The sequence below is a fragment of the Mustela nigripes genome, chromosome X, assembly GCF_022355385.1.
Source record: "Mustela nigripes isolate SB6536 chromosome X, MUSNIG.SB6536, whole genome shotgun sequence".
NCBI classification, from domain to species: domain Eukaryota; kingdom Metazoa; phylum Chordata; class Mammalia; order Carnivora; family Mustelidae; genus Mustela; species Mustela nigripes.
In genome coordinates, this window is record NC_081575.1 from 37,508,651 (window position 1) to 37,530,432 (window position 21,782).

At 49.9% G+C, this 21,782-nt stretch overlaps 1 protein-coding gene across 1 annotated transcript; it reads right to left on the reverse strand.

Annotated features, from left to right (window-relative positions):
- Nucleotides 1-701: 701 nt before the first annotated feature.
- Nucleotides 702-5,591, reverse strand: RTL9 (retrotransposon Gag like 9). The gene is made up of 2 exons (XM_059385647.1): nt 1,560-5,591; nt 702-1,044 (listed from the first exon to the last, which is right to left on the reverse strand). Exons 1-2 carry the CDS (start codon nt 5,589-5,591, stop codon nt 928-930), a joined length of 4,149 nt encoding a protein of 1,382 aa, XP_059241630.1. The 3' UTR covers nt 702-927.
- Between the last annotated feature and the right edge of the window lie 16,191 nt (nt 5,592-21,782).

Below are 21,782 nucleotides of genomic sequence, written 5' to 3' on the forward strand. Positions count from 1 at the left end.
TGGAAAGTACAGAGAAGTAGAAAGAGGAAAATAAGAACACCCACAATCCCACCACCTGAAGGCAAACACTGCTCATAGAATGTTCTAACTATCTATGCCTGTTTAAAGACCAAGAACTTTATCAAGAGTGCTGGTCACAAAGCACAATAGCCAAGGGGAGCGGGGGGCACTTGATTACTGAGGGAGCCACCAAGATCAAAGCTAACAATTTGACACCGAGGAACAAAACAGGGGCCATAGACAAAAGATTAAGAAGTCAGAAGTTGACAACACAAGAACAAGTTGGGTTATGATAAGAGTGTAGTGAGATGGTGCTTGTCAATTAGCCCAGTACCAATCACATAATACATAATCAATACATGTTAGCCACTACTATGATTACTATTGTGGATTAAAGCGAAGAGTTTAAGATGGAGACTATAAACATGGCAAGGGCCCTGGAGACCCATCTTGGGTGCGTGAGTTGAGGCATATGAAAAGAGTGGTTTAGGAGCGGGCATCACTCTCTTTACAGGCTCCCCTGCCCGGTGAAATAGGACCAGGTCTTCCTCACATTTGCCTGATGACACATGGCAAGACATTCTAAGGTGTTTTGGAGGTAGGACATGGTTTATCCTGCCTAGACTTTTCTCTCGACCAGGAATTAGGACTGGTCTTGATGGCAATAGGAGTTCAGAACCTCATACACCAAACACTCTCGAAGTCCACACTTCTGATTGTCAGGACAGGTCATAGGCATGTGGGGTAAAAGAGAAGGTGAAGTCAGACATCAGGGAGTTACGAGGGGGTGGGGGATTGTGCTTGGAGCAGGGAGGCTGAAGGAGGAAGGCCACAAGGTTTATGATGTAACTGAATAGAATGGGTCCAGGAACCAGTCCTCAAGTTAGCAGCGGAGTCAGACATCACAGGAGAAGATTCCAGAAAGCATTACTTGTTGTTGGGGGCCTTGTGATGGCCTGTGCTCTGTCGAAGGTGGTCATGCAGACCCTCTTGAGGGTCTCCATGCTCTTTCAGGTAGTAACAGCGTTTGGGAACATGCTGGTGCTGGGAGTGAGAAAAACAGACAGACAAAAACCAGCAGAGGTAAGAGCCACACTTACTATGATGCTAGGGGGGTTCTGCCTGGATAACGTCAGTAACTAAGCAGTTCAAGAAACTTGGCTAACGTACCACATGCACATAACGTGTGACTGAGGACTAGGCTGGCCAGATTCCCCAGTGACCTGGGTCCACAACACATGTGCTTGTAGGTAGGACTGAGCTCCCCAAAAAGATGATGCCTCCCTTGGGATAATTGGAGAGTTGGGCCCCAGGTGGTTCCCTCATAATCAGCCCCTCCCCGCCCCCAGGAACTTGGGCAGGGGCGTTGCTTCAAAGTGGTTAATATGCCCCCAATCACTGCATAGCCAGGCCACCTATGAAACTCCGGGTTGGGGGTTGGGGGCTAGAAGTACAATGCCTCCCACTCACTCACCTCTTCCTTATTCTACCCAAAGGAGCAGGGTGCATTCCCCATCACCCCCCACCACTGCCCTTGAGTGTGTTTCCCCCATCATTACCTCCTCAGTCTGCTGATAGGAGTTCAGTTCATTCTCCATTGCCTCTTCATTATTCCGCTTACAGGCTGACAGCAGAACCTGGCCAGAGCTGCCTGGGGAATCCTTCTCTTCAGCCAGCTGGCACTCGGTATACAGGGACCTGTCTATCAGCTCCTTTAGGCTGCCAGCCACCTTCAGGAAGATCCGGCCCATTTTGGTGGTAACAGCTTCTGAGAGTCCTTCCAGAAACCTGGTCCGTAGAATGGCATCAGACCAAGACAAATGTCGGGCCAGCAGCAGGAAGTCAGTGGCGTACTGCCTGACTGACTTCTGGCCCTGCTTGGGATGGCAAAGAACGGCACTGAGGATGTCTATCTCGGACAGGGAGTCATATAAGCCCTGTGATCTGCTCAGGAAAGATCTGTTTTCATCGGAGAGGGGGTTGCCTACCTCCATCTGCAAGATGGACCACCTCTCTGCTGCCCCCAGATGAAGGGACACCAGAAACGCCATTTTCTCAGAGTCATTCAAAAAGCCCTTCATTTGCTTCTCCTCATCAACCTCCATCTCCTCCTCCACAGAGCATGAGCCCCGGGCTGCCTCCTGCTCATCTAAGAGGTAACAGAGTGCTGGGGTCAACATGCCAAAGGATGGGACTTCCTGTGGTGTTGGCTTCCTTGTTTCGGCTGTTGTGGCAGTTGTGTGGGGTATGGACTTTGATCCAGATGCTGTGACATTGATGTGAGAGGCAGAGGTTTCTCCAGAATCCATGGCTTTGATTTCCAAAGTGGACATCACTCCGGAGACTGTGGCTGCCATCTGGGGCGTGGACAGGGCTCCCGGGACTGGGCCCCTCACTGGTGGCACGGACATCCCTCCAGGCACCGTGGCTCTCAGAATTGGCGTGGACATCATTCCAGAACCTGAGGCTTTCATGGGCGGCACAGGCATCCCTCCGGAAGTTGCGTATGTGGTTTGTGGCAAGGACGTAGATCCAGAACTCGTGACTCTTGTTTGGAGTGTGAACACTGTCCCAGAGGCCATGCTTTTCATTAGCGGCACAGACATGTCTCCAGAAGCCATGGCTGACATCAGTGGCATGGGCATGGTTCCAGGGGCTGTGGCTCTCGTTAATGGCTTGGACATCCCTCCAGAGGCCATGGCTGTCATTTGTGCAGGGGCCATTTTTCCAGAGGCTGGACCTCTCAATATCTCTGCAGATACAGCTTCAGAGGCTGAAGGTCTCCTTAGTGGTACAGACACGATTCCAGAGACTGGGGCTCTTACCAGTGGCGGAGACATTACCCCAGAGGCTGGAGCTCTCATCGATAGTGTGCACATCTCTCCAGAATCTGCAGGCATTATTTGTGGTGCAGACATTGCTCCAGAGGTGGTGCTTCTCATCAGTGGCAGGGACACCCCTCCAGTGGCCGTGGCTATCATTTGAGGCATGGACATCGCTTCACAGGCTGTGGATCTCATCAGGGGTGTGGACATGGCTTCAGGGACTGGAGCCATCATTTGTGGCATGGGCATCATTCCAGGGGCTGAAGCTGTTATTTGTGGAGTAGACATTGCCCCATACGCTGGGACTCTCAGAGATGTGGCCATTTCTCCAGAAACTAGGGGTCTCATAAGTGGTGGGGACATCTCTCCAGAGGATGAAGCTTGGGTGAGCAGTGCAGACATCTCTCCAGGATCTGGGGCTCTCATTAGTGGTGTGGGCAGCACCCCAGAGGCTGGGGCTCTCATTTTGGGTGTGGACATCATTTCTGAGGCTCGGGTTTGCATCTGCAGTGGGGAGACCCCTCCAGAGGTCATGGTTCTCATGAAGGACATGGACATCCCTCCAGAGTCGTGGGTGCTCATTGGCTGACCGGGCATCTTTCCAGAGGCTGTGGCTCTCATTAATGCTGTAGGCATCACTCCAGGGCCTGGGGCTCCCATTAGAGGCATGGCCATAGTTCCAGAAGCTGCAGCTGTCATTTGTGGTGTGGACATGTCTCCAGAGGCCGGGGCTCTCATTAGTGGTGTGGGCATCCCCACAGAGGCCGTGTCTGTCATCTGCCGCATGGACCTAACTCCAGAAGTGGTGTCTCTCATTAGCACCGTGGAGATGTCTCCAGAAGCTGTGGTTGTCATTTGCTGCATGTACATTGCTTCTGAGGCTTTGGATGTCGTTAGTGGCTTGGACACTGTTCCTGAGGCTGTAGCTCTCATTTGTGGCAAGGACATCACTCCTGAGGCTGTGTCTCTCATTAGCAGTGGAGACATGGCTCCAGAGGCTTTGGCCGTCATCAACGTGGTGGACATTGCTCCAGAAGCTGAGGCTCTCATTTGTGTCACAGCTGTCACTCCCGAGGCTGTGGCTCTTCTCTGTGGCATAGATATCGCTCCAGAGACAGGGGCTCTCATTGGCAGTGTGGACATGGGTCCAGAGGCTGGGGCAGACAGTTGTAGCATGGACATTGTTTCAGAGGCTTGGACTGTCATTGGCTGTGTGGGCATAGCCATAGAGGCTGGGGCTCTCCTTAGTGGCGTGGACATCATGGCAGAGGCTGGGGGTCTCATTCGTAGGGTGGACATTGCCTCACCAGCTGTGGCTTTTGTTAAGCCTGTAGACACCGCTCCAGAAGTTCTGGCCATGGTTAACTGTGTGGACATCACTCTAGAGGCTGTGGTTGACATTTGCTCCATGGACATGGCTCCAGAGGTTGTGGCTGTCATCAGTGGTGCAGACATGTCTGGAGAGTCTGGGACTGACTTTAGCGGTGTTGGCATATTGCCAGAGGCTAGAGCTTTCATTCGTGATATGGACCTCACTCTCGGGTCTGAGGCTCTCATTGGTCCCAGTTGGTCCAACTGGTCTCCAGTGGCTGCTGCTATCATTGCTGGAGTAGACATGATTTGAGGGTCTAGATTTTGTGTTAATTGTGGGGGCATCACTCCAGAGTCCTGGGCTGACACCAGCTGGCTGGGCATCACTCCCGAAGTTAAGGCTGTCATGAGCAGTGGGGACATGGCTTCAGTGTCTGGAGCTACCTTAGGCAATGTGGACACCTCTCCGGCATCTGGGACCGGCAGGACTGGTGCAGACATTGCTCCAGAACCTGGCGCTGACATTATCAGTGAAGACCCTACTCTGGGATCTGTGCCAGACATTAGCTGGGTGGAGATTTCCGCAGAGTCTTGGGTGCTCATTGGCTGGGTTGACGTTTCCGAAGCAAGGGCTGACATTATCAGTGAGGATAAGGCTTCAGAGTCTGTGCCTGACATTAGCAGCGAAGATATCTCTCCAGAGGCCAGAGCAGTCATTAGGACTTTAGACATTGCTTCAGTGTCTTCATCAGTAATTTGCAATGGTGACATGACTTCAGAGCTTGGAGCTGGCATTGGCTGCTGCGTGGACATCACTCCAGGATTTATATCTGGCATTAGGAGCGAAGATATGTCTCCAGAATCTGGGGCCAGCATCAAGGGTGTGGACATCGCTTCAGAGGCTGGAGTGTTCATTATTGGTGCGGACAGCGCTCCAGAGGATGAAGCTGGCATCGCCAATGGTGATATCTCTGCAGAATGTGGTGTGGTCATTAGTGCTGTGGACATTGTTCCAAAGTCGGGAATTGTCATCAGCCCCGGGGACATTAATCCATAGTCTGAAGTGGACAGCAATGGGGAGAGTGTTCCAGAATCTGAGGCTGGCATGAGCAAGGGGGACAGCACTTCCGCATCAGAAGCTGGCATGAGCAATGGGGACAGTGCCCCAGAGTCCGAGGCTGGCATCAGTGGTGGGGACAGTGCTCCAGCATTTGATGCTCCCATTAGAGGTGCAGACATGGTGTCAAAGGCTGGGGATGTCATCAACTGTGCAGACATCCCTCCGGGGTCTGACGCTGATGTAGAGGCTGTAGGCTGTACTTGAGACTGTAAGATCTGGACCTCTGCTCTGGTCTCTATTATTGGTCCAGAGAAGGTCGTGCCCCTGTTCTGGGGCTCGACATTTTCCTCCCTCAGCATACTGTTGAATCGGAGTGAGCTTAAAGGTATGGACATGTCGGCCATGGCCACGAGATGAAGATCGTCTAGAGAGAGTCCCTAAAGTGATGAGATCAAGGAGTCGTGCTGAAGCCCAAATGGCAAGAAAATCTGTAAACAGGAAACAAGTTTGGTAGTCAAAAGCCAGTATCAAAAAGATTGGGAGGTAGACCAATGACTGGCGACGGGGACCTTTTCCGCGCGTTGCAAATACGTGGCACCAGAGATGGGCCTATCAAGTTAAAGGAGCTGTGCAACCGCGAACGGACTTAAAGCTGGAGCAAAGATCTCTTCCAGCCCTGTTCTTTTCAAACCAATCCACTCAGTCCCAGAGCCCAGCACAGCACAGCCTCTCCATTTCTAAATGCTATAAATGCCGGCTAGCTCCGGAGCCAGGAGCCTCGGCGTCCCAAAACAAATGAAGCGACAGCGCCACATTGTGGGAAACTGTGAGAAGTGCAGTCTCCCTCTCCCACCAGAGCACTCACAGCCAAGGCACTGGGGGACCTGCAGGAGAAAGCTTTTTGCCCCGGGGCTGATCATTAGTTCTTAGGACTCATTGAGTCCTGCCCAGGGGGTTAATCCCCATTTTGCTACTCTGATGGTCCTGAAGGTCCCTCTCAGGAAAAAGCAAGGCATTTATTTGATCCATGGGCTGAAAATCCTGTTTAATAACACAGCATTTTGTGAACCAAAAATCCTATTATCATTTTTATTACTGACAAACGCAGCAACCACTACGACTACCATGGGTTGCTCACTTAGTGTGTTCCAGGCACTACACTTAGGCAATTGCACACAAACTCCAAACTGTCTAGAAGGTACAGGGATTTGCAAGTTACTCCATTTGAATCTTTCACCCTGTGTGATAGTATTATTATTCCCATTTTCCAGCTTTCTCAGATTCGCCAGGGTTTGGGGCTAAGTAGGGTCACGGTGACAGTAAAAACTGTATGGTCCTTACGATCACCCCTTCCTCGGTGTTGTCTAGACTTTGGCATCCCTAACACTGCATTAAGTTGCCGTTCTGACATCATTTGAATAGCACGTACAGATTTCAACTTTCTCCGATAACACACAGGTGGGCAATCTCCAGTCTGCCCCCATAAGCAGCCCCAAGAGGGGCTTCTTGGCACATAGCTTGGAAAGCAACACGCACATTATACAATGTTGACGCACCCCCACAGCCTGCCCATGCCACAAACGGAACACTTGCTTATTTGGGACAATGTCACAAAAGTCATCAATCTCGTGGCATTGTGCCTCCATAATGATAACAAGAATACTAGCAACAGAAATACTAACAGTGAACATTTCCTAAGCATGTGCTGACTGGCAAGCACTCTGCTAGGCACTTTACACGCATCATCTCATTTGGTCCCCACAACGTCGCTAAGAGATTTCAGCACTCCATCTTCATCAGCGAGGTAACTAAGGCCCAGAGAAGCTTAATAACCTGCCTGCTGTCACACAGATTGCCGGGTACGTTCAATGCCAGAGCCCCCTACTATGGCATAATGTGCTATCTCACTGTGCTGGAATAAGCCACCTTGTCTGCCTTTTCTCCCTCTTAGTCACATCACCAACACAACCCCCACCACCCACCATCCCCACCACCAATCTCCAGCCTGGACAGCCCCAGAAGGGGGCATAGGAAGAAAAATATTAGCCTCTTACTGGCACTTTGGTTGCCCTAATAATTAGCACAATGGGAAAGATGAGTCAAAAGAGCATTCATAGATGTCCACTTCCCATCTTCAGAAAAATCCCTGAATATGCTACAGTTCCCCACCAGGCAAAACCCGGAAAGATCTTACCTTGCCAGTTAGGGAGAAGAGAGTATGTCCTCTGCGCCCCTGGCTCTTTGGGTCTGGCCAATTTACTTATGCCCCATGCCCAGCCAGTTCATTAAAGTAAGACCCAGTACCAGCAGCTGTTCTCTGCAATCTCCCTTAGCTATCCCCTGCCACGCCCCCCTCCTGCCCGCCCGCCCGCCCGCCAGCCTGCCCGCCCCCCCGCCCCACTGCTCCTGACTTGCTAGTGCTTGCTCCGTCTCTCTGGTCCCAGATTCCTGCCTCTATATAGGCTCTGACATTTGCCTCTGGCCGCCTTTCATTTGACAGCCCTCCAGAAGCTCCGCTTTAGCACTTGGCCTATGCAACTCCACCCCTTTTCCCCCTCACCCCCAATAGTTGCGCCAGCCCCCTCTGCCCCCCTCTGGCTGTCCCAGAGAAAAGAGGAGATTCACGCAATTCCAGAGATGAGACAGAAATGAGACATATCCTCTGCAGCTGAGCAGACCCAGGAGTCTGGGGAGCTAGGCTGCGATGTGGAAGTGTGGGCAGAGGGGGAGGTGTTGGGGGGGGGGGGGTAAGGGGAACTGGGGCTGGAGGCTGAGTGCAATGATCAGGAGAGTTCCGAGGGTTTTGGGTGCAGGGAAACCAGGGTTTGAAAGGATGGGCCGTGGGTGCTATTAATAGAGGCCTGCCACTGTAATAATAAAAAGCCAATTTGCCCCCGTGTCAGATACCCGGAGGGAAATCTGACAACCCGTGTCCCCACCATGGGGCTAGAATTTGATGGCCAAGGCTCTGGAGTGTGCGGCCAGCTGGCACAAAAAGCACGCCAGTCCCGAGCCTACCAGGTGAGGGTTTACTCACAGAGGCAGTCTCCCACCTGCTTTCCACAACTGGGGCACAAGGTCAAGGTCAACTAGCAGAAAGGTTTACCAGAGCCCTCAAACTTTCCGAATCATGATCCTTTTAACCACCAGAGGCAGGGCATAATTGGTCCCTGAGCCCCCCCACAAGGCAAAGCCTTCAGGTGAAGTTCAAGTAGCCCAGGTAGATAGGGATGCAGATCTGAGAGTTGGTGGCGGGAGGTATTCAGGTTATTTGTAAACCTTCCCATGCTCACCATTAGCCACCAACACTACCCAGACAGTCGGGCTAAGCTAAGAACACCTACGAGGCAGGCGCTGATGCTTAGAGAAATTGCTACCGAGTCCCAGAGCTAGTCAATGACAAAGCTCCGACTGGGGCCCTGGGTGGATGAGGACCCCAAAATCATTTCCTCTCTTTGGAATCAGACAAGTGGCTGGAAAGGCTCCAAGCATTCGACTCACTGCCACCTTCCTCCTCCCACCCCCACCAGTGGCTGACTTATGGTGAGAATAATCATAATAGTAATAGTAATACCACCAACTGACTTTGATTGAGCTCGTCCCGCATGCCAAGAACTGGGCTGAAGGCTTTACATTCTCTCATTTGACCCCGTGAGCTTGGTCCTATTAATTCCCATGTTACAAAGAAGAAAACTGAGCCCCAGTGGGGGAACTGCCATGACCACAAGCACACAGCTCTGTTGGACCCCAGATCTCCTCCCTTTCCCCTAAACCAAAAGATACTCCCAGAAAGCCGACAACAGCAACAACTATGTACCTCACCAGGAAAGCAAGCATTTACTGTGCCAGGCCCTGTGCCAAGCCCTTTATGTACAGGGTCTCATTTGTTACTCATAACAACTTTATGAGGTCTATATGATCATCACCTTCATTTCCAGATGGGGAACCAGAGGCACAGAGAGGTTAACTAGCTTTCCCAATGTCACACAGCTAGAAAGCACCGTTGTTTAGGATCATAAAATTTGGGCAATGACCTCATATGCCGGTGTTAAAACACACTTCACTGAATTGTTAAGCAAATTGTGGTGGATCAGTAGCAGCCATTGAAACTGGTGAGCTGATTTTTATAAGATAACTACCTATATTTTTGCACTGAAAAAAAAAATACAGTCTGGAAGGACACAGAGCAAAATGTTAACAGCGACCGTACTTGAGTGGTGGAATTAAATGGGATTTTTACTTGTCTTTTTCTTATCTGTGTTTTTTCGTTTGTCTATAACGGACCCATATTACTGGTGCTCTAGGGGAAAAATGTTTCCTTTTGCAAAAAGGTGTGTTCCCCTGGGGTTCTATGTCTAGCCCTCTCTCCTGCTCTTTCCACGGGCTCTCTCTAGGGATTCCCAACATCTCCCTGACCCAAGCAACTTTTCTCTCCCAACACACTTAAGGTTTCCACTACTTGGCTCCTCACTCAGCAGTGACCTCTGAGAAATATCTCCAATGGCTTGCATTTCCTCTGTATTTTGTTCTGCTCTGTTTTGTTTTGAAAAGCAATTTCTCATTTGCCCAACTTTTATTTCTACCTGATAATTATACAAATAATCTTGGAATAAAAACTGGAAATCCTACATGCAGATAAAGCGAGTCCCAATCCTACCCCACCCCCTATCCCCTCGAGTCTGTTCACAGTTGGGTGTGTCTCCTTCCAAACTTTTTCTAGCTGCAATGGCATTCAGAGTTCATATCATGCAATTGCTTGCAAAACCCAGTGTGTGCAAAGAGCTACAGTTGGAAAACCATTCTGGCACTGGCCACTCCAGGATTCCACGTTCTGGTCTATGGTGACTGTTCGTCATCGACCTCCTTCGAAGGAGGCTAGTGAGAGAGACATGGCCCTCACTGCACGCTCTGTCCATTTGGGGCACGGACTTGCATTTTATTAATGCCAGTGTCTCTCCGAACACAGAGAGGGGAGGCCTTCTAAGGCAGGAAAAGCCCAGAAATTGCTTCTTAGCATCTCTGAGGTTCCTCACGTCCTGCCCAGTCTGCACTGATCAATACAGCTAGGAGGTGTCTTTCTCCTGCCGCCTCACAAAAGGTAATTGAGTTTGGGGGATTGCATGGCTAGCTGCTCGGGGAAATAAGAATAAACAAGAGACGGTTCAATATGTCAACAAACAGCTTTCCAGCTCTTGAAAATAAACCTTTCCCTAGATTCTCAACAATATGCTCTCCCCCAGCCCCAGCAAACAGGCGCCCGGATAACTGAAAATAGACCACCTCGGGATTAAGAAATACCTAGTTGACTTCAGAGTCTTTTGCCTTCCCTGGTCGCCCCGCCTTTCTCACCAACAGCCCTGACACTTGAAATGCCCACCCGGTTCTTTATAAATAGAGGAGTGGGAGTGGGGTGGAAATAGCCAGCATTTACAGAACACTCACCCCGCCAGGCAATGTGTTAAGCACTTTGCAGACAATACATTATTTCTTGCCCCATAAGCCAATGAAGTGGGTTTTTTTTTTAACCCCCTCCCCCTTTTATAAATCAGCTAAGGAACTGAAGTGGAGAGAAAATAAAATCAAGTAACTTACCTTGGCTCTCACAGCCGAGAGGGTGAAGCTGTGCTTGTCACTCGGGTCTGTCTGACTCAGCTGGTGCTCTTAACTCACAGGAGAGTCACAACACTGTCTTCAAGTCTGTGAAGGGCTGTCATATGGAAGAGAGGGTAGGTGTGTTCTGGGTAGCTCCAAAGAGAAGGATTTGACTGTTAGTTGGGAATTATGCTTTCGTTGCATGTGCGGCAAATTCCCCAAACAACATGTATATGCATGTCCAACTCTATAGGGAAAATTATAAGAAGAGCAAACGGAACTGTGGTCTTGAAGGGTCTGTGGAATTGGAGAGAACAGGAGGGATACTGGAGAACTGCAAATGGGCAGTGTCCCAATTTTCTTAAATAAGGGAACTAGAGACCGGTATACTGTAAACTCCAGAGCTGTAAGCTTGATGTCAACCCTCGGAGAGATTCTGCTGCAGATTATGGAGCAGGTAATTTATAAGCACTTAGGGCATAAGTGCTCATAGGACATACCCAGAGCAGCTTCTCAGACTCGCAGCCCTTGCAAAGCAAAGAACTGGGAGACAGACCGTGGGCTGCCGGATTTTTATTTTTTATTTCCAAGGAAAGACATTAAGAATGAAAACCAAACAACACTAAGTTATCATTTCAGAAAAAAAAAAATAGCAAGGGCTTACTTTAAACATCAAAAGAGAAGGCAGTTCTCTCAGAATAAAGGACAGTTGTTGAAATAAAATAGATTTCACTTTACGAAATGTGGACTACATAGTCCTCGGGTTTTCTCTTTGCACAGAAGGCTGCTGCAATTTTCCTGGAAGGCGGGCACTTTTCCAGGGACCTGCTTTAGGGACTCACTCAGAGCTAAAATATCAACACGTGTAAGATCAGATATCTATATGACAGAAAGTCTCTCTGGCCAGAAGAGGAAAGAGCAGACAGAGTTTGACCTTAGCCTAAGCGAGGACACTACTGTTAGGTAAAGCGTGCGCAGGAACAAACGTGAGAGAAACAAAAGCTGCCAAGCACAGATTCAAGCCCAGCTGAGACGAGTCTTAGCCAATACATCTGACCTATGCCACCCCTTGGACGACACAGCCCTCATGTCTGATACGTGACTGATGCCATTAAGCCCTTGGACCACAAACCAGTTTCCGACTGAAGGCTCTCTATGCCACTTTCAGATTGTAACTTGTCTTACCGAGGCAGAGTTCCTAAAGGTGGATCAATTCAAAACCGGTTCAATACCACTACCAGAGTGGGGTTCTTTGCACAGCGACCTAGAAGGAGGTCAGCATTTTTATCAATGGCGTCAATAAGTGCGCGAATGGAAATCTTACACAATTATTGGAGGGCTGAGAAGACCCGCCACGAGCAGCCTAAGAAGTTAGGTTTACATTTTAAATGTTGTGGTTTACAACCCATCTCTCCGTATTTGGTCATTTTCTCTCCTGTGCTCTGTTGCGCATGCACTAAGTTCTTGCAATTTGCGCTCCTCGTGGAAAATGCTTAGTGAACACATGTTAGCTGGGAGCTCCGTACCTTGCAGAGCAGATAGGGTCCTCTGGACAAACTGCTGAGCATTCATCTCTTTCCTGTCAGTTGACATTGACCCTGTTCCTGAAGGTGAGGGCAGTGCAGTATACTTGACCTTGTTCCCATATTTTCCCAAACTGCATCTCTCCAAGTGTGGTCAGGGACCCTCTGTGTTAGCCGCCCCCTAAGAGGACTGTTAAAATGGAGATGCAGATTTGGGGGGCGGGGGGAGTGGAGGGGCAGAAGGGGGGAGGCGCATTCCACTTTCCCAGACTTAGTAGGTCTGGGGTGAAGCCAAGGAATCTGCATTTTGACCCAAGCGATTCTGCCCGACGCACCCTAGAATTTTAGAATCATTGGCTTAGAGGCGTCGAGCAGCCTGATTTTTCCATCCGACAAGCCTGGGCTTCGACCCCAGCATTTAATGACTCCGCCTCAGTTTCCTTGTCTGTAAAGCAGGGAGAGTAACAGCACCTACCTCACATGCTCTTGGAATGTTTTAAACAAAAAAACATGTGTCAAGTGTCTGGCATTTAGGTGAGGTTCAGTAATCTCTCCTGGTCCTGCTTTATTCGTGGGCCCTGTGTCTCTGAGTTCGGCTGCTGCTCCAGGTGCCAACTGTTCCCTCTTTCTAGGGCTCCTATTCAAACTCCCCAAGCGCTAGATTCTCATTGGCCCAAACTTCGTCACCACTGTGCTTGTCGGGCAAAGTTCTCATCCTGAGGTCCCTCATAGGCTGCTTGCCAGCCTATAGAGTGACGGCTCTCTCCTGGCTCAATAGGCTATTGCCGGGGGGGGGGGGGGGGGGTGCGGGTCACGTGGTACCAAACATAGCCACCTATTCATAAGAAACTTCTACTTCCCCCAGCTAGGGTCTGTGGATGGAAACTTCTTAGAAGGGGCCCGTGGGTGTGGCAGGAATTCTGAGGCTTAGCCCGTCCAGTACACCTAGGCTTCTCATTTATCCAGCCTGCCAAAGGAACGAAGCGTTCAAGTTCACTGTAGTCTCTCTTGAATTCCGACTTTTCCTCTCCATCAGGCCAGGAATGCCAGTCTTCAAAAAACAACGAGACCACAGGCAAGGGGGAAAACAGCTACCGCTACCACCGCCAGCGCCACCACAACAACCACACTAACCCTAAAATGAGACTGTCTGTTTCTAGAAGACGTCTTTCAGTTCTCAATGCACTTTTGTGTCTATTTCTTCATTGCAAACTGGCAGTCCCAGGCAGGATCCAGACTGCTGGCAGATTTTATTTGACCCGTACAATGTTTCTGAACATTGTGTAATTAGTTGCCAACATTGAAAAGTCAGGAGACTTCCTGTAAAGAGTGGTACCCACCCAGCTATCTTGGTTAGAACCCCAGCTCTGCCTCGTATCAGCTTTGGGACACTGGGCGAATGATTTGACCTCTCTAAGCCTTGGGATGATAACAATCATGTCCGTCTCACAGGGTTAAGGGTCTAACTAAATGAGTTTAGGCATATAAACTACTTAGAACAATACCTGGGGTGTGGCAAGTGGTAAATTTTTGTTTCTTTTTTAAAAAAGACTTTATTTGAGAGAGAGGGCACTTGAGCAGGAGGGGAGAGGGGCAGAGGGAGAGGGAGAAGCAGACTCCCTGATGAACAGGGAGCCCGATGCGTGGCTCAAACCCAGACCACGAGATCGTGACCTGAGCCAAAGGCAGATAGACACTTACCCGACTGAGCCACCCAGGCACCCCTGTTTGTTTCTTTCATTCATCTACAGTGACTTGCTGGCCTTTCTAACAATCACAAGATTCCAAAAATAGAAATTTTATGGCAAGCTTATTTGGTAGCAAAATGGGGCCCAAATCGACAGGCTATTCACTTATCCCAGTTATAAATATTAATGTATTTGGGCACAAGAGACTGCCCCAAATCCCACTGGGGTGTTATATAATAGAAATGTACCCTAGCACTCTCCTTAATCCAAAATTCCTGAACTTTAAAAGACACCAAGCTGCAAGGGTTTCAGACAAGGTATTGTGTACCTATGCCATTATTTGTTGGTATACCTACTTGACAGATGAGAAAAATGGAGCTACTAAGCATTAAACAACCAGCCAAAAATCCCACAGCTTGGAGGCAGGAATGATACCGACCCTTAAGCGTAAAGCCACAGTGCCTAGTATGCATGTTGAGGCAGGATGCTAGTGCCTACTTGAAGGGTCCCCCGAAGAACCTTTACCAAGAGTGGGAAGCCTGGCCCAGAGTACCATTCTTCTGACTCTTTGCATTAATCTTTACTATACACCCTTGCGTTAGGGTTAGGGTGGGGGTTGTCATTATTTGCATTTTACAGAGGCGGGAGCTGAGTCCAGAGAAGAGAAGTGACTTCCCCCAAGTCACACAGCAAGTCAGGCGAGCTGGTACTAAACACTAACTTCTGTGCTTTATCTTCTTCGACCCGTGAGGCAGGTCCAAGAAAGACAGGTGCTGAACTTTCTACCGTGTTGTCTGCAGATCATCCTAAAATTCTTGACAGACCTGATGAAAGGAATGAGACCTCATTCTTCCCAGTACCATTGGCAACAATGTATAGACGATGCCACCTGCTAGGAAGCCAGAGATGGGAGATTTCCCAAATCCCAAGAAAGTCACAGAACCCCTACTATTTGCTCTTTTCTGTTGATTTTTAAGAAGCTGACACCTTAAAGAGACCTTTGCCCACTTATCAGTTCCCCCATTTGAAATGCAGAAAATAGAGCGTTGCTATTTTATACTGTTAGTGCATCAGAGTTCTGGGAATGAAAGCAGCATCCCCGGGACCTCCTGCCAGCCCCCCGCCTCAGCACAGGCAAGCCTTCTGACACTGCCACCAACTCAAGCAAGTTGGAAAAGAGAAGGCTAGGCTGTGCCCCCAGGTGACCTCGTGCCTCTCCTAAGCTCATGGCTGGAGTTCCTCCTCCCCCCCCCAACAAATCTGCACTTTGATCACACACCCACAGCGACCCAGATCTTTGAATTCAGCAATTCTTTTTCAGGTTTCAGCGAGGCATTGGCAGCCTGAGCTATTTTGGGACACTTTCTCTGCTGTGGATGCCACTTTCGGAATACGCCAGGAACATGTTAAGGACCTGGAGCTTGCAGTCCTGGACCCATTTTCAGGCTCGCTCACACTCTCTTTTTCTCCGGGCTGATCGTGTGGAGGACAGACGCTCTTGCCAACCTAATCCTGGGAGCCTGACTACCTGGCCCGGCCACAGGCTCCAAGAGGCATTGTAGCTGCCAGCACCCTCTCGGTAAGGGGGCACGGAGGCACCAGGCAGCCTAGAGAGACAGATGTCCTAGGGGGGTGGTCTGAGTGCATATGGACTGAAAAGCCAAGGGCTGCAGGGGAGTTGGAGAACGACAAGATTTTGCAAGCATCTTCTGCTTCCAATCATCACTTCCTAATCTGATGCAAGTGACTCGGCAGGCATTCAGGAGCCTGTGGTCTCCATTTTCCTGCCCTAAAATCCTCTGCACCTGTAAGTACCGGGGCTCACTGCCGCTCACACTGGCTTTGGGGGGGGGGGGGGCAGGGCCTTGGGGAAGGTCATCCAAATCTGAATCAGGTATGGACAGGCCTGTGGCGTTGGAAGAATTCCTGACAACCCCCCCACACTCCCGGCCCTGAACTGCTTCTTTAGTTGGGAAAATGAAAATGCCTCTTTGTTCTTTCCCGAGCATACCAGAAACTTCACCCGTCCTTCCTTTGGGGTCTCCTGTTCATCGGTGTTGTACACACCTAATTCCTCTTGTTGGACTTAATGGGAGAAGCACACCCCGGGCATTTGAATTTCCTAAACGCCACCACTGTGGGCACAGCCCCTGCTGGCTTCTCCATCTTTTATGCAGCAATTTGCTAAAATAGTGAAAGATGTGGTAAGCGAAAAGGGTATCAATGAGAATTTAGAAACTCTTGCTGGTGAAACGGAGGAGTGGTGGGGTGCCGCGCTGTTAGAAAGGCTGCCACAATGGAGACGCTCCATGCTCTGCGGTGAAATGGTCCCTTTCACTGCCTTCCTATTTTAATGGAAAGAGGCCAAAATCGCCTACAGGCTCCCCAAGAAAGGAGCATTTCTGATGCTTTTATTTACCACTTTCCTGAGAGGCTGGACTGTCTCTGACTAGCCTGTCAGTCCTGAAGCAGCTCCACAGGGGGGACATTCAGCCTTTCTTTGGGGGGACCACTGAAGTTGCCTCAAAATGGCCCAGGATAACAGAGCCAAGCCCTGTTACCTGATTCCACACACCCACCCCCCCCATCGGCCAATGCCAAAACTCAATCATGCTTTGGGTACAGCATTCATCTGGAGGTGAAGTGCGAGCGTCTCTGATAGGAAGACATTTGGAAAACAGGCCATGAACCTGGCTAGGCACAGTGTCCTTCTAGGCTTCTGTAATGACTTCTTCAGCCATGAAGAAGGACAGGCCAGGCTAGGCCAGGGATCTTGCCCTGTTATTTCCACATGGCACCATCAAAGGAACACTGTGTTTAGCATAAAATACTTAAAAGCATAAGATGTTCATTAGACCAAGACTGGCTACATTCAATTTCTCAGACCGTTAATTTTGGCACTGGAGGAATTAAAACAGGAAATTCACCTTGTGTCGGGTGGAGACCAAATGAGTTATCAGGCTCTACAAGTGAACTGGCTTCAGGAGGAATTTGGTTTTGCTTTGATTGCTGCTTTGTTTGTGTGGTCTTTGGTAACTCAGGGAGTTTCTCTGCCTTCCTCCTTCCGAAGAGCTCTGAGAAAAAGATGCTTGGATCATGGAAGTTAATGATCTGGGAGACTTTTGTCAAAGCCTTGAGTGTGGAGGGGGGAGGAGTTCGCCCTATGTGATGGATTCTGATTTTAACCAAAATAATCCAGACTCTGGCTTGGCAGTAACCTAAATTTTATGTCTGCCTTATGGCATTCCAAGAGTATTAAGAACGTTCCCTTGCCTTTCCAAATCTCTCCCCATCCACTCCCAAGGGCTTGAAAATTCTTAAGTACATAATTCCTTTGACTCGGGGCTTAGGCATCAGTTAAAATGCCAACCTCTTGGGGAGGGTCAACCTGTTAAGCTTCACCTGGATGCATCCCATCCTGACAGCAGCTTCGGATAGAAGGAAGAAGAGAGACGAGGAACAGGAGATCACTGTAGGTACAAACATGAGTCCCAGCACAGGGATCTAAAAACAGGACCCTGGCCAAGGCCAAAAGTACCAAGAAGCTCATCTATAAGGAAAAATAAAACAAAAACAAAAACAAACAAGCAAAAAAAAAAAAAAGTTCTATTCTCGCTATAGTGGAGTACAAGGCAATTGACAGAGGCAGAGACTCAGGACTTGGATAATAAGACAAAGACCCACTTCATGAAACTGGGGTACAGGGAGGAGGGAGAATCTCACATACTGAGCCACTGAACTCGGGCCCTCTAAATGGTGAAAAGACCTCAGCACAAAGAATCAAAAGGATTTCGTACTCATCTAGATGGCTGCCCCTCAACCTTGGCACTTCTCCAGCCCAGGAGGGTGGCCTATGGAGGGGGGCACATGGGGACTTAGGCTTTGAGACTCTGTTCCCACCCTTTCTTTCCCTTGGGACCAGGGCTGAATTCATACCTCTGGGGATTCACGATCGATAACAGTGACCCATCCTGTTCACCAAAAGCTGTAAGGCATCACCTTCTTCCCACATCCTTCCCAGGGCTTAGTGGACAGGGTTTTGGAGTAAAACTGACTGGTTTTAAATCCTGGCTCTGCCACTTGCTAGCTGTGCAGCCTGGGGCAAGTCATGTAACCTATCTGAGCCTCGTCTGTAAAATGGGCACAATAGTAATAGGATCTAGCAGAGAGTGCTCAAATGAGCTGATGCCAATAGAGCCCAGCACAGTGCCTGGTACAAAGCAAGTACTTAACAAAAACCAACAGTGGCTAAGATCTCCGGCTCTCTACTGTATGCACCATCATCTGAGAATGGATAGAACAGGAGATGGTCTTGTGCAAGTCAGGTCTAACGTGGCTAGATTTTTGGGAAGGCTCGCCATTTCCTTAAAGAAGCCCTCTGTTCCTTTTCCTCCAAGTCCCACAAGGTACTAGTGTCCCCAAACCTTTGCTCCCACCAGTTCTGCCTCTACTCCATTCCCTAGCTAACTAGATGGCATCTCTGCCAAGCATTCATGAAACCCTTCCCCGGGCTTCCCCTAGCCACGCCATCTGAGCACTGCTACCCACTCCCTAGCTGTGCAAGAGACTCCTTTCTGGGAGGACGGAGTCCATAAAGCTGCAGGTCCCAAACCACTAACGAAAAGGAAAAGGGTCCCACCTAAAACTCTGTCTGGTTCCGGGGAAGCTCAGTGCAGCTGAAGCATGAAGAAATACCGAGCCCTCCACCACTTCTCCGACCCTGCCTTCTTCCCCACCCACCCCCCAACTCCCTCGGGACACTCCCTTGTCTGGGCTCCAGGGTGCTCCAGCTTCAAGAAGCTTTCCTTCACTTCCTCTCTCTCTTCTCCCTCCCCACCCTCTCCCGAGGATACAGAATCCACTCTTTTGCAAAGGGTGTGGTGGCAGAAAGAGCTTTGCTTTCTGTGCAAGCATGCCCTCAGCGTGCTCTCTGCATTCTAGTCCTCCCAGCTTCTCTGCTTGGCTGGGGGTGGGGGTGGGGGTGAGGAAGGGGACGACGGACCCCGAGGCATGCCTGTGGCACCTCTAGGATCAGAGGGCAGACCTCCATCCTCTCGAAGATAAAGCTACTATCTCCATAGAGATAGAGAGTCTCTGGGTCTGGGGCTCATCTCTGGAATGGACAGGTTTAAAAAGCTCCCCATGGACCACACCTGAAGAAAGAGTATGCTCCCTCTAGTGGAAGCGGGCAGGAGGCAGGGAGGGCAAAGTCACAGGACTCAGATGCCTGGAACTCTCCCCAGCCTATGGGACTCTCTCCGGGAGAACATGGAACTGCCTTCTGAGTTTCGGACCTTCTCTGGCTGCATCACAAGTACCCCCGAGCAGGGTCTGCACACCTAAATCACCCCAAGGTGCCAAATGGACACAGAGTCTTTCTCTCGAGGTGTTTGGAGCTGGCTGGGGCTATAGATAGTAATAACACCTATCTCGTGGTGGTGTTCGTGTGGAATTAGGAGTTATCTCATACATCTCGAACCATGCAAACAACCACTATTATTGTTACTATAAATATTATATATATGCAGAAACAGGGTCTGTAATCCTCATGAAGAATAAATGAGTTCATGTGTGTAAAGTGTTTAGAACCATTATTGGCGTGGTCCCGGGGATTCAACAGAGAGATCTGTAGATGTCTTCAGGGTTTCAGGGGAGGCCAAGGCCAGTCTGGAGACATCATTCTGGCGAAAGAGTTGGTCAGTGGTCATGCAGAGGCTCAGAAAGGAAATGGCAGTTTGGGGTCTCCTACAAATTTCGGAGTGTGACTAAAACTCTCATGCCTAACTTATTGTTCTAGATTTACGGGATTACAGGATTTGGTTATGGGACCTGCCGGGTCTAATTAAAGTTTTAGAACTCCTAGGAGACCGGCTGTGGTTCAAGCAGCCTGGATCTTGAAGAAGACCTCGTGAATGTCCTCCCGGCTCCTTAGTGCTGAAGACTCAGTTGTTTGCACTGAACCTTCCCGAGGTCATTGAACAGCCGTGGAATCTGTCTGTTCTGTCCCAAATGCCCAGGTGTCCCAAATGCTCCCCGCCCCCTACCCACCCCTGTCAAGAATTCAAAAGCTGAGATGACCATCCTTTCCTTGGCTCACGGCCCCTGTGTGGAAGTGAGTTCTGTACACGGAGCATCTCCCTTTGCCCTGGAAAATGGCCACTGTTCCTGACAGGAATGGAGGAGGTTTCTGGAAGGAGCTGGAAAGAAAAGCATCTTCTCACCCCGGGCTGGTGTCCCCCACCAAAGGTTCACCCGGCTCTGTCCCCAGCCCTTGCCCTGGAGGAGTAAATGGGAGAAGAGACACTCCATCTGGTCCTATGGCGCCAACCAATGCCTCTTGGACCCTGGTGGCTTCTCTGCCTCCATCTCCCACCCGCTTCCTGCAGGACGTGTCTGTGCGCAGGTCCCACTGGCATCCATGTCCCCGCCAAACTCATCACCTGCCTTCACTCATCATTCTGCCAACTGATAGTCTGTGTTCCCTTTCTTGGTTAACCATCTCACCGCAGACCCAAGCCACCACCTCAGGGGCTTTGTCACCATCTCTGTCTCCTTGGCCTTCCATGACACCCAGCCTGTGGTTTCTCTGTGGGGACACGTCCCTGGAATGGCCCCTCTTCTCCGTTCTCACTGCCACAGTCCTGGTCCAGAGCACTTGGCACCTCTTCCCAGAATCCTTGAGATGGCCTTCCAATGGGTCTACCAGATTTGGGCTTCTCTCTCCCTTCCTGAAAGGGTTGTCTTCCTGGGCTGTCACTCCTCTGCCTTACTAAAAACTTCTGATGGCTCCCTATGGATCACAGAACAAAATGCAGAACTCTCAGCTTGGACAACAAGGCCATGGATTAAGCTGACCCCAACCCCCCCCTTTCCCACCCATTGCCACTGCTGCCAACTGCGCACCCCACACCAGTTGTCCCGCCCTCTGGAACACAAATACTCGCACAGATACTGTTCCCTCTGCCTGGGATGTTTTGCCCCACCCTCTAACGCTCCTCCTGGAAAAACCTTCCATCCCTCTGGAACCAGCTCCAACATCCTTCGCTTGTGACTTCTTCTTCACTTCCCCAGATACTGGGTCACAGTGCCCCCAGGCACCCATTGGACTACGAGTTCTGTGTGTCTTGGTCCCTCCTACTATATGAAAAGATCCCCCAAAGGCTGCCAGGGACCATACTGGGCTCCCTTTTGGACTCTCAGTATTCCCCCAGGCTTGGATACATTAAGCTGTTCGTTTTCTCATTTTTAAGTTGCGGCTAAAATAATAGTTGCTATTTCCCAGAGCTGGAAGGATTAAATGAGATAGTGTATTTCATATTTGTGCAGGTAATGATACGAAGATGTTGGTTAAAAGAAAGAATAGTTAGCATCCATTCAGCAATCCCTAGGGGCTAGACACTATCCTAAACTCTTTGCATCGATGAGTCAGCTAAATAAATGTGTTGATCCATGGAAATTGATGGATTGATTGGGTGTATGTGTGGGTATCCATCAGTATGACAAACATCATACGGATGGCATATATCATGACCCATGGGCTCCACACTGTGCCTGACACTTAGTGGGGACTCTGGTTTTTCCTTTCCTTCCCCATCTTTCTATCCTTCCTTATGTGCCCCCATCTCCCCCCACCCAGGGCTGCGGTAGGAGAAAGATGAGTATAGAAGTTGTTAATCTCTTTGAGGACAGGGGCCATGCTGTAGCCTGTCTGAGGCCCCTGTAAGTGCTGGCATGGTCGTGGACACACGTAGCAGGCTCTAAATTAGCTCTCGAGCTGGGCTCA